The sequence below is a fragment of the Budorcas taxicolor genome, chromosome 12, assembly GCF_023091745.1.
Source record: "Budorcas taxicolor isolate Tak-1 chromosome 12, Takin1.1, whole genome shotgun sequence".
In the NCBI taxonomy this organism is placed as follows: domain Eukaryota; kingdom Metazoa; phylum Chordata; class Mammalia; order Artiodactyla; family Bovidae; genus Budorcas; species Budorcas taxicolor.
Window position 1 is genome coordinate 25,931,265 of NC_068921.1, and position 15,453 is coordinate 25,946,717.

The following is a 15,453-nucleotide window of genomic DNA, read 5'->3' on the forward strand; positions in this document are numbered from 1 at the left end:
CTTCTCACTCCTGGGAATGAACTCTGGTTTCCTGCATTGCAGGCAGATTCTTTTTCTTTTTTTTAATATAAATTTATTTATTTTAATTGGAGGTTACTTTACAATATTGTATTGGTTTTGCCATACATCAACATGAATCTGCCACAGGTATACACGTGTTCCCCATCCTGAACCACCCTCCCTCCTCCCTCTCTGTACCATCCCTCTGGGTCGTCTCAGTGCACCAGCCCCAAGCATCCAGTATCATGCTCTGAACCTGGGCTGGCGATTCGTTTTTTATATGATATTATACATGTTTCAATGCCATTCTCCCAAATCATCCCACAAAGTCCAAAAGACTGTTCTATACATCTGTGTCTCTTTTGCTGTTTCACATACAGGGTTATCGTTACCATCTTTCTAAATTCCATATATATGTGTTAGTATACTGTATTGGTGGTTTTCTTTCTGGCTTACTTCACTCTGTATAATAGGCTCCAGTTTCATTCACCTCATTAGAACTGATTCAAATGTATTCTTTCCAATGGCTGAGTAATACTCCATTATGTATATGTACCACAGCTTTCTTATCCATTCATCTGCTGATGGACATCTAGGTTGCTTCCATGTCCTGGCTGTTATAAACAGTACAGGCAGATTCTTTACCATTTGAGCTACAGGGAAGTCCTGGGTACTATAGTGAGTGTGAATCAACTTATTTCTTTGTCTGCACTTTTCGTGTTTTTTCTTCCTTCGAATTAGAAGGAAAGAAGCATAATACACAACCAGGTCAACTAAAAATGTCTGTCAGCTATTCAGGGTATGGGCCAGTTCTTAACTGTCTTTTTCTTTCCACTGCCTGGCACAGAGTAGATGTGCAATAAATGCTTATGCAATGAAAGAATAAGTGAACGAATAAAATTATTAATTTGAAACTGGTACCCTTTTGCAGAGTACCCCTTGCAAATTATTACCTTCAGTTTGGATTATTCCATGAGTCTGAAACAGTATTCTCTGCCCACAGGATTCTCCAGACAAGAATACTGGAGTGGGTTGCCATGTACTCCTTCTGCCTGGATCTTCCAGATGCAGGTATTGAACCCAAACCCTTCATACATTGGCGGGTGGGTTCTTTACCACTAGCACCACCTGGGAACCCCAAAACAGTATTCAGATTTTGCCAATACATACCCTGTCTTAAGCAAAGGAGAAAAGGAAAGATATACCCATTTGAATGCAGAGTTCCAAAGAATAGCAAGGAGAGATAAGAAAGCCTTCCTCAGCGATCAATGCAAAACAAAAAAAAAAAATAGAGGGAAACAACAGAATGGGAAAGACTAGAAGAAAATTAGAGATACCAAGGGAACATTTCATGCAAAGATGGGCTCAATAAAGGAAGAAATGGTACGGACCTAACAGAAGCAGAAGATATTAAGAAGAGGTGGCAAAAATACACAGAAGAACTATACAAAAAAGATCTTCATGATCCAGATAATCATGATGGTGTGATCACTCAGCTAGAGCCACGCATCTTGGAATGTGAAGTCAAGTGGGCCTTAGAAAGCATCACTACGAACAGAGCTAGTGGAGGTGATGGAATTCCAGTTGAGCTGTTTCAAATCCTGAAAGATGATCCTGTGAAAGTGCTGCACTCAATATGCCAGCAAATTTGGAAAACTCAGCAGTGGCCACAGGACTGGAAAAAGTCAGTTTTCATTCCAATCCCAAAGAAAGGTAATGCCAAAGAATACTCAAACTACCGCACAATTGCACTCATCTCGCATGCTAGTAAAGTAATGCTCAAAAATCGCCAAGCCAGGCTTCAGCAATACGTGAACCGCGAAATTCCAGATATTCAAGCTGGTTTTAGAAAAGGCAGAGGAACCAGAGATCAAATTGCCAACATCCGCTGGATCATGGAAAAAGCAAGAGAGTTCCAGAAAAACATCTATTTCTGCTTTATTGACTATGCCAAAGCCTTTGACTGTGTGGATCACAAGAAACTGGAAAATTCTGAAAGAGATGGGAATACCAGACCACCTGACCTGCCTCCTGAGAAACCTATATGCAGGTCAAGAAGCAACAGTTAGAACTGGACATGGAACAACAGACTGGTTCCTAATAGGAAAAGGAGTACGTTAAGGCTGTATATTGTCACCCTGCTTATTTAACTTCTATGCAGAGTACATCATGAAAAACGCTGAGCTGGAGGAAGCACAAGCTGGAATCAAGATTGCTGGGAGAAATACCAATAACCTCAGACATGCAGATGGCACCACCCTTATGGCAGAAAGTGAAGAGGAACTAAAAAGCCTCTTGATGAGAGTGAAAGAGGAGAGTGAAAAAGTTGGCTTAAAGCTCAACATTCAGAAAACGAAGATCATGGCATCTGGTCCCATCACTTCATGGCAAATAGTTGGGGGAAGAGTGGAAACAGTGGCTGACTTGATTTTTCTGGGCTCCAAAATCACTGCAGATGGTGATTGCAGCTATGAAATTAAAAGACGCTTATTCCTTGGAAGAAAAGTTATGACCAACCTAGACAGCATATTCAAAAGCAGAGACATAACTTGGTCCACGTAGGTCTGTCTAGTCAAGGCTATGGTTTTTCCAGTGGTCATGTATGGATGTGAGAGTTGGACTATAAAGAAAGCTGGGTGCCGAAGAATTGATGCTTCTTAACTGTGGTGTTGGAGAAGACTCTTGATGGTCCCTTGGATTGCAAGAAGATCCAACCAGTCCATCCTAAAGGAGATCAGTCCTGGGTGTTGAACATCAGTCCTGGGTGACTGATGTTGAAGCTGAAACTCCAATCCTTTGGCCACCTGATGCGATGAGCTGACTCACTGGAAAAGACCCTGATGCTGGGAAAGACTGAGGTGAGGGCAGAAGGATAAGGGGACGACAGAGGATGAGATGGTTGGATGGCATCACCGACTCAATGGACATGTATTTGGGTGGACTCCAGGAGCTGGTGATGGACAGGGAGGCCTGGTGTGCTGCAGTTTATGGGGTCGCAAAGAGTCGGACATGACTGAGCGACTGGACTCAACATGAACCTTGTCTTAAAATAGTACTTATCCGTCAGTTTTGCAATAGAAGCCAGTCTAACAAAAACGATTTTCAAATTGGGTTCTATGTTAAGGCGACCTTCAACATACATTTAGAAAAAATTTCTTATTTGGCAGTAGCTTTTTTTGGCAGATGTTATATAATTAAATTTACACATTCACATTTTCATATTCTAACCAGTTTTATATCATCATAGTCAGCTACCAATACACTTAGTTTTACCCATTTTTCTTGCTTTGTTGTTAAAGCTTGAACATTAGGTAAATTACATGCTAAAGCAAATAAAACTAACTTCATTTTAGATATTGTTGATTTATAATGAGCAAGAAAGATAAAATGACGGTAGAAACTTGCACCACATTGCCTAGTTGAGCACTCCCTACGCTAACAAGGTAAATAAACCCTTTTCTATGTGGTATGTAGGTGTTTGGCAATATCAAGGGTGGACAGTTGAGAGTATTCACACTTCAGTGCATCCATTTGCATTATCACATTTCTAAACCTTGAGGCATTATCACTTCCTTTTTAAAGTGGCAGAATAATTTGGGAAATAATGGTAATGCTTATCATCATCTGTCAATCAAACAACTCCTGTGTTAACAAAACATATTTTTTCCACACAATGAATGGGTGTGTGTGTGTGATGTCCTATGCTCATGTCAATGTTAGTAAGATTTGGCTCTTGTGATGAAACTATTTCATTTATCAGAGGGCTTGACTGGGAAATAGGAAAATTCCATTTACACTTTAGTGAGCAAGGGGCTGTGCTTCATGTCAAAGCCACACAACCACTGTAACTGCAGAGTAAAATTCATGGGTGTATGTAGATAACTGAAGCAGTGGCATATATCATGCTTTAAGGTAGATTTTGCCACAAAGTCACATCTCCATGAAGAAAATCTGTACAAATTTGGAGAAAAATCTCTACACTCAGCGTTGGTTGAGTACGGAAAAGATATGTCAATGATGGGTTGTGTCATTAGCTGTCCATCATGTCAAACAATACATATGACCTCTAACCTGCACATGTAATGAATAAAACTCAAACTTGTGATGTCTAATCTGAAGAGGGGTCTAATACATTTTACTGATGAGGAACTTACTTTCATTGCTCCTGTGCTCTTCAACTGTTCAGTTAAGTGGGTGAAGCAAGAGTAAGAATATTATAAATACAATAAAATATTTCATTTAAATAAATGTGTATCTCAAATTTAAGTAAACATTTAACCAGCAATTTGATGTTTAAGGCTTTTGTTAACCTGGAAATTTACACAGATGAAAAAACAGTCATTTATTGCATGAAAAATATTTCATATTTTATTAAAAATTGTTGCTTTTGATTTTATTAAAATAAAATTAAACCAATCTTCATCACTAGATTGTTTTCAATCACAAACTCTCAACTGAGAATTAGAAAATTTTGTTTTATTGACCCCTAGTCACTGAATGCCACTGTGTGTTGGGCATTATGATAGATGCCTTACCTACATTATTGCACTTAATTCACAACTCCATGTGAATACTATTGTGTTCATTTTAAAGAAGAGCAAACAGAAGTTCAGAGAGCTTAGGAAACAAGCCTAAGTCTGCACAGCAGGTGAGAGAGCTACATTTGAATAGAGCTTATATTCTTTCCATGTTCTGTTGACGACTTCTCCTTTTTCTCCTCTCAATTTTAATACCGATACACGTAAAGGAAAACTGAAAAGGTGTGATGATTCTGGAGCTAGCCTTTCCCAGCAGCCAGTACAGAGAATAGAAACCTCCAGTATTCCCCTCTCTCTATAACTGCTGAAGCTGACTTTGTGAAGAGTAAGAAAGCCATCTCCAACTCAGATCGCTATCCTGCCCACGGCACCGAAGCCCCAGGGAAAGTATGTCTGGGGCAGAGCAATTATTTTTATTTATTTTCTCATTTTTGGTTCTTGTCTGGATCCTATAAAAATATTATTACTAATTTTTCCAATGTGATTTTTTTCAGTATTGGTGGTAGTTTAGTTGCTAAGTTGTGTGCGACTCTTGAGACCCCATGGACTACAGCCCACCAGGCTCCTCTGTCCATGGGATTTTCCAGGCAAGAATACTGGAGTAGGTTGCCAATTTCCTTCTCCAAGGGATCTTCCCGACCCAGGGATTGAATCTGGGTCTCGTGCACTGCAGGCAGATTCTTTACCAACTGAGCTACCAGGGAATTCCTGTTAAGTATTAGATGCTGCTTAAAAATGAAATAGCCATTGCTTTGTTAATATTGTCAGAACATTTTGGGGATGTATGTAAGAAACGCACGTAACAGCTGAATTATGTACTTAGATCAGTTATGGGAAGAAACAGACCCAGGTGTACATAGCTGTTTTATACCCTTTCATACCCCTCTCATTTGCTTCAGTGAAGCATCCAGGATTCCTTGAGAGAGAGATCCTTCTTTGCACTGAGAATAGATTTGGATTTTATGATACAAGCAATTTGTAGGAGAAGGTCTCTTTAAGAAAAGGAGCATAAAGCTACAGACATACAATTAGGGGCAAGTGATAAGAGGAGGCCCCTGAAACTTGATGGGCTTTGAAGTTTAAGCTTCACTAGCTTAAATTAATTATGATAAATTTATTTCTGACTCCACTTAATGTCATATATTACAACCATTGTGTGGTTTAGTCACTAAGTCACACTCAGCTCTTTTGTGACCCAGTGGACTGTAGCCTGCCAGGCTCCTATGTTTATGGGATTTCCCAGGTAAGAATACTGGCCATTTCCTTCTCCAGGAACTCTTTCCAACCCAGGGATCAAACCCATGTCTCCTGTACTGGCAGGTGGATTCTTTACGACTGAGCCACCACGGAGATTCATATATTATGATTATTGTTGTTCAGCCGCCACGTTGTGTCCAACTCTTCATGACCCCATGGGCTGCAGCATGCCAGGCCTCCCTGTCCCTTACCATCTCCCGGAGTTTGCCCAAGTTCATGTCCATTGCATTGGTGGTGTCATCCAACCATCTCATCCTCTGTCACCCTCTTCTCCTTCTGCCTTCAACCTCTCCCAGCATTAGGGTTTTTTCCCAATGTGTTGGCTCTTTGCATCAGGTGGCCAAAGTATTGGTGCTTCAGCTTCAGCATCAATTCTTCCAATGAGTATTCAAAGTTGATTTCCCTTAATATTGACTGATTTGATCTCCTTGCTATCCAAGGGACTCTCATGAGTCATCTTCAGCACCACAGTTCAAAAACACCAATTCTTTGGCACTCTGCCTTCTTTACGGTCCAGTTCTTACAATCATACATGACTACTGGAAAGATGACAGCCTTGACTATATGGATCTCTGTTGGCAAAGTGATGTCTTTGCTTTTCAACACACTCTCTAGGTTTGTCATAGCTTTCCTAACAAGAGGCAACTGTCTTCTAATTTTATGGCTGCAGTCACCATCCTCAGTGATTTTAGGACCCCAGAAGAGGAAATCTGTCACTGCTTCACCTTTTCTCCTTCTATTTGCCATGAAGTGATGGGCCAGATGCCATGATCTTAGTTCTTTAATATTTAGTTTTAAGCACAGCTTTTCCACTCTCCTCTTTCACCCTCATCAAGAGGTTCTTTAAGTCCTCTTCGCTTTCTGCCATTAGAGTGGGTGTTCATTGGAAGGACTGATGCTGAGGCTGAAGCTCCAGTATTTTGGCCACCTCATGCAAAGAGTTGACTCATTGGAAAAGATTCTGATGCTGGGAGGGACTGGGGGCAGGAGGAGAAGGGGACAACAGAGGATGAGATGGCTGGATGGCATCACCGACTCCATGCACATGAGTTTGGGTGAACTCCAGGAGTTGGTGATGGACAGGGAGCCTGGCATGCTGCGATTCATGGGGTTGCAAAGAGTTGGACACGACTGAGCGACTGAATTGAACTGAACTGACCACATATCTAAAGTTGTTGATATTTCTCTTCACAATCTTGATTCCAGCTTGTAACCCGTTCAGATTGTATATGTAATAGGCAACCTACTGCCAATTAGTTTTTTCTCCTTCATAACCAATGAACATTCCTTGAGAGTTAGGTCTATATCTTAAAATTCTCTTAGCACCTTGGAAAGTTCCTTTTACATAGTAGCTCTGTGTATACAAACCTGTAGTTCATTTGCTATTGTATAGATTACAGAAACTATAAAGAAGAAACTTTCAGATACAGTATATTTGACATTTTATAATAGTGAGTTAGTTTAAGCTCCCTTTCTTTAGGGTATAGGAATTCAACATTCCTCTTGTCAACTCAGCCTTGCACGTGAAAAGATATTTTCTGGGATTTCTGGGAAAGCAAAGTTTCTTTTGTCTTTCACATGAGGAACTTGGTGAGATGCTTTCTTTGGATAGTTTGATATGAGTCTGGAACTGTCATGGTCATTTTGCTCCTAAAAGGGGATTTCCTGGAGCTACTGGAGGCCATCCAGCAGAGCGTGAGTACAAAGCCCACAGAGGGGAAGGCAGAGCAGAACGGTGCAAAGAACTCGGTGCTTGGTGGCATTATTTGCATCACTGGAGAAAAAAAAGCTTGACTGAAAACTAAACCTTCCTCCTCTGAATTTTTCAGTTGTGAGAACCAATAATGTTGATTTACTGTTCAAGCCAACTGCTTAAGCTGGACTATCTGAAACATTCATCAGAAGTCCTGACACAACTAGTATTTATGAAACCAATGCAATGCAGAGGTATGAAGATAGAAAAGAAATTATCTGTGACTTTTTAAAGGACTGTACATCTCTTAATGTCTTAACTTTTATGCAGCAAAGAAGTAAAAATTAGTTGAGGCTCTAAATGTTGTTTAGTAAAACAAATTCTACAATTTATTCACTGATAGGAATTATGACTTGGGTCCTAAATTTTGTGTAGGAAAAACTTTTGTTATTGGAGAGCTTTTAGAATGTTTCTAGTTAATACTACTGTTCATATATTCCAAATATTCCTTGAATTCCTGAAGATTAACAAACTTTTCATTAAAAATTTCATTCATAGTACTGGTTATAATTACAAGAATTTCATGCGCTTCTCAATGGTAATCTCTTCACTGTAATAATATTGCATCATTAGAAGTTTTTCTTTCCAGTTATATTATACTTCAAATATCATTTTCCCATTAGGCATATAATATGATATATTTTCATACACTAAAATCTTATTTATTAATGATTTTTATACAGGATGTTTTTCAGTTTCTAGCCCATTTGTAAGAAGTTCCTATTAAGAAATTCAACTAAGCATGGGAAAGAATGTAAGAATAATTTATTAACAGATCAAGGTTTTAATTTGCTACCATTTTCCTATCATGTTATTTTGACAGAATGTAAAGAACAAATTGCTAAAGAATGGAACATAGTAGAATTTGAAGAAAAAGTGATCTATCTTTTAAGAACCATGGGTTCAAAACTTCACAATATGAAGGACTCTATGTTTGCAAAAGCAGTCAGTGTTCATGTCGCCTAACTTGTTTAGGCTGTCTGTTTACCTCTTTTATTTATCTAACACTAAATAAAATTAGGAGAGCACATGTGGGTCACAAAAGGAAAAGTTCTGGAAGAAGGCATACAGGTTAAATAGATCATCTTTAAAAAACTTGAAGAATGTTTACATATTCTAGTTACTTTAGAAATTGTGATTTTCTCATTTAACTTATCTTTTCTACAAGAATAAACTAAAAATCTATAATTACCAGCAAATATTTTACCATATGCCTTATCTCATCCATATTAATCAAGATGAAGGCTATATTTTCTTTGGTTGGGATAATGTTTCAAGAACCTTTGAGTCCAAATGTGTTAGTATACTTGAGCTTGCATTTTTTCAGTCTGTTCCAGCCCATACTATACCTACTGCCATAATGCTGGATTCCCAGATTTCTGGTAACTGTCTGAGTCTTCCTCTCAGCTCTGGACTGGAGTCTCTCCAAGATGGCTAAGATACGTCTTTACTGACTCCTGTACACTCCTTCACCTAGGACAGGGCTTAACATACATACAGTAAGTGTGTGTGGTGTTTGTTGAATTAATGACTGAAAGAATGGACATGTAAATGGAGGAAGAGAGGAACTTTGGTCTGTAAGCCTCCTTTCATCATAATATCCCAGTTGATTAAAAAAAAAGGGTTTTCTCTTCCCTTTGCTAAAAATAATCTAAAATACCTATAGTAGTAGTTAACTCATAAGGTTATAACACTATGTAACATGCTACATGACTATCTGAATGATAAAATCATTTTCTGTAAAATTAAATAAGAATGAACTATATTATATAAGGAACTACATGAGAGGAATTCTCATGTAAGATGCTATATGAGAATCTACACTATACATTTTACTGTGTGTGTACATATATATACACACACATAGTGTCTAATACATAATGACTATTGAATTAATGTTAAATAAAACACATGTTAGTAAGATTTTGTTAAAGAACTAATTTAACAGTTTTCACCTCCACATTTATAAGTTAGTTTGGTCTTGTTTTACATCTAAAGTTTATACCTCAATATTAGAAATTCATGTAAAAAATGCATACCATTCAAACATCCTAATTCCAATAAGGATGTAACAGTGTATATTAATCATCCTTATTTGAAACTTGAAAGATAACTCAAAGTATATATCAATGATTTACTATATTATATTTATACCCCAGGTGCTCTCAGTATTTTTACACTTTATCAATTCAACAACAACCCTATTATTACTGCCTCATTATACAAGTGAGGAAACTGAGGAAAAGAGAAGTGAAATAGTTGTCTAAAGCCTCAAAGCCAGTAGTGCAGAATTAGTATCTGCCAGGCAGTCTAGCTACAGAGTTCTTGTTCCTAACCTCTATTTACTGCCTCTCATGTATTTCCCTATAAAATACAGTACATTCTTATTTAATTTTACAGAAAATGATTTTATCATTCAGATAATCAATAATCAGATTTGCTTCTGAAGGGCAGGCCTTATGAATTCTGCCTGAGTCTGAATACTTATTTGCACACAGTAAATGATTAAAGATTTTTGTTCATTGCAATCACAATGGAAAAATTATTATATCTGTAGCCATATTGAAATTCAATTGCTAGCACTTTTCTACCAGCTATGTGACTCTCAATAAGATGCTGGCTAACTGATCCCTTAGGTCCCTGGAGTACCTATAACAGCACAGCTAAAATCAGCAATGAGCTAGCAAGTTTGATAGGAAATCCCATAAAATATAAGAACTAGAGAGTGAAGGGCAGATAACATGGAAAAATTAGTACACAGACTTCAGCCACAGGCTAAGAAACATTCCATATGTAATAATAGCTCATATTCATGAAGTGCTTCTATGATCCAAGTACTATGTTACATTCTTTAAATGCCCATGTCATTTGACCTTCACAACTGTATGAAGTAGGACTTATTCTCATATTACAAATGGAGATACGGAGGCAAAGAGAATGGCTTCAGCTCCCACAGCTGTAAGCAGTGACATAGAGAACTTCAACTTATGTGGATCTAATTTTCAAAGGCAAGAAAAAAAGGCAAGAGAAGGTGTGCTCAGTTAAAAACTGTGAGATTAAACTTAAATTGGTTATATTGCTCACTTTCCTGCCTTGCAGGGCTTATGCTACACTTTTTCATGAGCTCCTTAACCCTCTCCCTGCCAAAACCAAAAGTATACACATATGCACACACGCCTTTCATGCTGTTGTGGAATACTAAACTAGACAACTAAGGAAGACAGAAAATCCAGAGTGGATGAGCTGAGGCTTAAAATGGCTAAACTATCTAAACTTTATGGCCTGGCTCTGACATTAGCTGAGGCTAGAGAGAAGCTTTTGGGGCTGAGTACCTAGTTCTTCACTGAATTTCAAAGAGTTTCATATCCCACATTAAGTTTCGTCTCAGCAAATGAGGTGAATGAACCAAAAATTGGCTTTTTATTCTTATCATCCATTATGTATTTTTTCTTGCTATTTTTGGGATAAATCTTCTCTCTTTTATCTTAACAGATCCTTGATAAATTACTGTGTCCTACTTTCTTTTTCCTTATAAAGCTACTCTCCAATGTATGTATGTACTACAGTTAAGATAACATGTCTTATCATCTAAGAAATATATCACATAAATTATTGGTCATATTTTGTACTAATTTGAAGTCTCTGGCCTGAACCATTAAAACCTAGAATATCAGAACAACCTCTCCTTACATATGCTATTTCTCAAATAGCCATTTCATTTTGTCTATACTAGTACTAATTTAACTTCTTATAGCTTAACTCCTATGCTAAGGATTGATGAAATTTAGATGCTGAGTACAAAAAGAGGAGATATTCAACTTTACCTTTCTTACAACACTAATTGAACGTACATACTCTGGTAGAAATGTTTTTAGAATATAGCCTTACGAAGAAAATTGACTTCTATGTATTTAAAAGTTACCTTTGATAGATCCCTGAAGTTTCCTGGAAGAGTCAGATCCAGCTCTTCTGATTCATAGTTTGTTAATACCCATGGAAACACGGGGTATTGGTTCAGATCATTGTATGTCCGTCCTAGTAAAGAGAGAGAGACATGAAAATCTGTATACACTAACTGCTTAGGAAAGTGTTGACCGTCTTTATAATCAATGAGGCAACTATTGCATTGCAGAAGAAAAGTAACTCTTTTGTTTATTGAACTATGTCTTTATTTAATCAAAAGCACTTATAACGACGTGTTTCAAGTGAATTCACTCAATAATAATTAATTTAGAAGTAACTAACGAGAATTACTTTTTTGTAAGATAACTTGAAGTGATTGCTAGCTATCCGTCATAATCCATCTCTCTTCTTCCTAGGCTAGACCATGTTTCTTAGGCTCCCTTATGAGTAGCTATGGCTATGGGGCTTAAGTTCTAATCAACAGAATGTGACACAATTGATATCAGCACCTCCAGGCTTGGTTCATTGCAACTTGGCACTTGGATGCTCCATGTTCCATCTCTTTCCAGCTGTAAATGATGAAGATGCTACTGTCACCTCGGAAGCAGAGCCTTGTAGGCCAAGTTCCCTGAAAGTGATCGTGGAGGAGGTCACCAGCTGGCCTGCCTATTTGCAGATCATGTGATGGTATTCTATTATACCGAGTATATCTCTAAAAATTCTATTGCCAGCACACTGAATACTACATTGTGCTTCTCTTGACAATCAAAGTAGAGAATTTTCAAGTTAATGGAAGTGCACTGAAGTCAGTATGGAAAAGCAATGGGGCAGATGTCAAGCACGTTTTTTTTTCACTTCCTTAAGCTCACAAATTTTCTTTTCCTATTATGTTGTTTCAGTTTAGCAAGAGAGCTGTTGAATGCTAGCTGGATATTTTTTCCTGTTTGTTTTTTAGTTTTAGACATAATAATTTTTCAGGGGTAGGATACTGAAGCCTGTGGGGCTGTGGAAAACTTAGGGAGAGTACAGCACAGGCTCACCCTGATAAACTGATGCTGAAATTACAAATGATCAGACGAAATTAAGAGAAACATGATTAAGGAAACAGGGTCCAAAGACAACTTTTGTTGGACAAGATTGTTTCTTATAAAAATATGATATGAATTGAACATACAACTTTCTAGATTTCTATTCAAACCCATAAAAAACATCTATTTCCCTGATATTAGTGATAAGGATTTCATCTTGATAAGGATTTCATCTTGTACACCTTGTTGCACACACCATATTAGTAAAACAGTAGCATAGATATACATACATTTTCTTATCTATCTTCGAGAACTGACATGAAATGATACCTACTCTTGTAGCAATTGGTCATTGATTGTGAAATAGAAAAAAAAACAACACATAATCTGAGGAAGAACTAAATCTGTTAACAATTATAAGCATGAAATCAAATTAATTAATTCACTGAGTAAACATTTTATTGGGTGATTGTTTTATCTGTTCTTATGCGAATCTCTGCATCTTACAACAAAAATACCTATTGTTTTAAATGCATAAATTAATGTAGGTGTTTATCATATATGAAGGCAATTGAAAGAAGGCAGAATGTCACTCCTACTTTGCATTTCCTGAAACGAGATGAGAGTAACGTTGGGACTTCCTCTTTGTTCTCTGCCATAGCACTGTTGCAGATGTATTACAGCTAATATTTGTCTGCTTCTCCACTAGTCCTGAAAACTCCAAAATGTAGGGTCTGAACTTTAAAAATAAAAAGCAAAACTCTGTGTGTTGAATATTCTGTTTGTCTGATGGATATCTGTTGAAGGAATGAACATATACGTGATAAAAATGGGATAAAGTGAGCTAGATTTTAAAAGATGAACAAACGTAAGCCAAATAAAGAATGGAAACTGCAGGATGAGGACTGCGTAAAGGCACGGAAGTGCACAAGAGAGAGAATGGCCTCGTGAGCATGCATGTTAAACCACTAGAAGGGCATACTGGCAGCCAATGAATGTGCTTACTTCATATTTGCAACTCTATTGTGATGAATAACAGTGATGAGAGTAAACAAGAATTTGGAACCTTTTAATTAAAGTTTTTCTTTAGCAGAATATGGAGACATTCTTCTAAAGCAGTCACTTTAAGATACACAGTGTGAAATTCTAAAATTTAATATTATTACTGAGAGTTCACGTTCATGTTAACCTAGGACCCCTGATGACTCCCAGGGGTGTTTTCTACGCTAGTACATACACAGGGCATCTAGCCTGGCTGGGCAGAGCTATCTCTAGGGTTCTAAGTAGTTCCCTGGCATATTTAGTGCTCTGCCATTCTTTCAGTTACCATTCTCCTTAAAAATCTATAGATTTTAATGAAAGCGAGGTCTTCCAATATATGTGTATTTTCCGAGATTAATTTGATGTTATTTATGTAACATATTACTTATATAAATAAATGAACAGCTGAAAGTTATAATATTTTTTAAAAATTTCTGATGACATTTCATAAGAAGGAAAAACTGTCAAAATAAAATAAATAAAATGCCAATTTACATTAACTCAGTACTTAAATGTATTGTTTAAGCAGAAACAGCATAAAAATAGAGACCATACTTGAAGACACTGGCTTTTTCTAGAAATGATTTTCTAATAAAAGACATAATGCTATTTTTAGAAAAAAATTTTTAAAAAGAAAGTATACTCTTTACCACACACACACAAATTGATGGCTGCCAACAGTCACAACTCACTATACTTAACCTGTCCTGCATTTTTTGTAATTCACTTTTAATAATCTTTGGAAGATTCTTTAAAAATAAATGCTTAGAAAACTTTGGTAAGTTTTAAATTACTAAAGCCATTTTAAATCTAATAAATATAATAAACAATATAAATAGCTGTTCTGACAGTTATATTAAAATCTTTTTATATAAAAATCTCCACATAAAAGCTTTGCAACATAGACAGTAAATATATATTCTTGATTTTAATTAAAAACTCATGTATTTAAAACCCTCATGGATGAAGTTGGTACTCTGGTATTTTCCATTTATAAGTTTTAGCCACAAATTAGCATTATTATTTTTAATTATTTTACTAAACATCTTTGTGAAATGGAACAAAACAACAACAACTGCTGTTTACAAAATTAACCATAAAAGTGAAATATTTTCAAAGTAATACCTGTTAGGTTCCGGTAAATATAGGTATTTATGAATTTTTTTGGATAATTGGAATTTAGTAAATAACCTTGTGCTGTAATTGGTAGGGTTCCTTTCTTTTTCCAGTAGTAATAAGTGAAAAGCTTTTTTTTTTTTTTTTTACTAACCATGCTTATAAAGACTTATCTTGGAAGATGAATATTAAATATCATAAGCTTATGATACTAATCTACTCAAACAATAAAAGTGAAGCACAGTAAATGAGATCTCAGAAACACTAGATACATTTCTTCACTTAAAAAAAAAACCTTTTAATTAAACCATCCAATTTAATGTTTTTATATGGCACTTTAGTTTTGAAGGTAAAGTGATCTAGAGACAGCTGACAAAGAAATTATAACTGCAATTCCTTGGTGAAAATGTTAATGACAGCAAAATATTGTTTAATTAGATGATTGCAGCATCTGGATTAACACTCTTTAAGAGCGATGTTCCTGTGCTTGTCTGCTTCTTCACACTTTACAGACATTTTGTCATCTCTAGGTCATTAGGAAAGAATTTTTAATGATTTTTCTAGAAGCAAGCAGTTCAAGTTACATCTAATTAGATGACAATAATAAGCCTAACACATGCAGTAGCTAAATATATACATAATTAACCAGGGAGGGCTTGTACATCACAGAGTAAAAAAGTGGAAAATGCTAAACAGGAGAAAAAGGTTGGGGTTGAGGAAGTTGTGCTGAATTCATTAGCTGATCATATAAAAAACAACTCAGAAAGCTTTTTAAGAAACCTTCCAAACCTAACGGGATCATTCACATGAAGCTATG

The 15,453-nt window shown here is 36.6% G+C and overlaps 1 protein-coding gene across 1 annotated transcript in view; it reads right to left on the bottom strand.

Annotated features, from left to right (window-relative positions):
• Positions 1-15,453, bottom strand: part of NBEA (neurobeachin) — a 667,766-nt gene that overhangs the window by 97,600 nt on the left and 554,713 nt on the right. Inside the window, exon 45 of the mRNA XM_052650319.1 lies at positions 11,471-11,583. Coding sequence (XP_052506279.1) covers positions 11,471-11,583 — 113 coding nt within the window. The remainder of the gene's footprint in view (positions 1-11,470; positions 11,584-15,453) is intronic.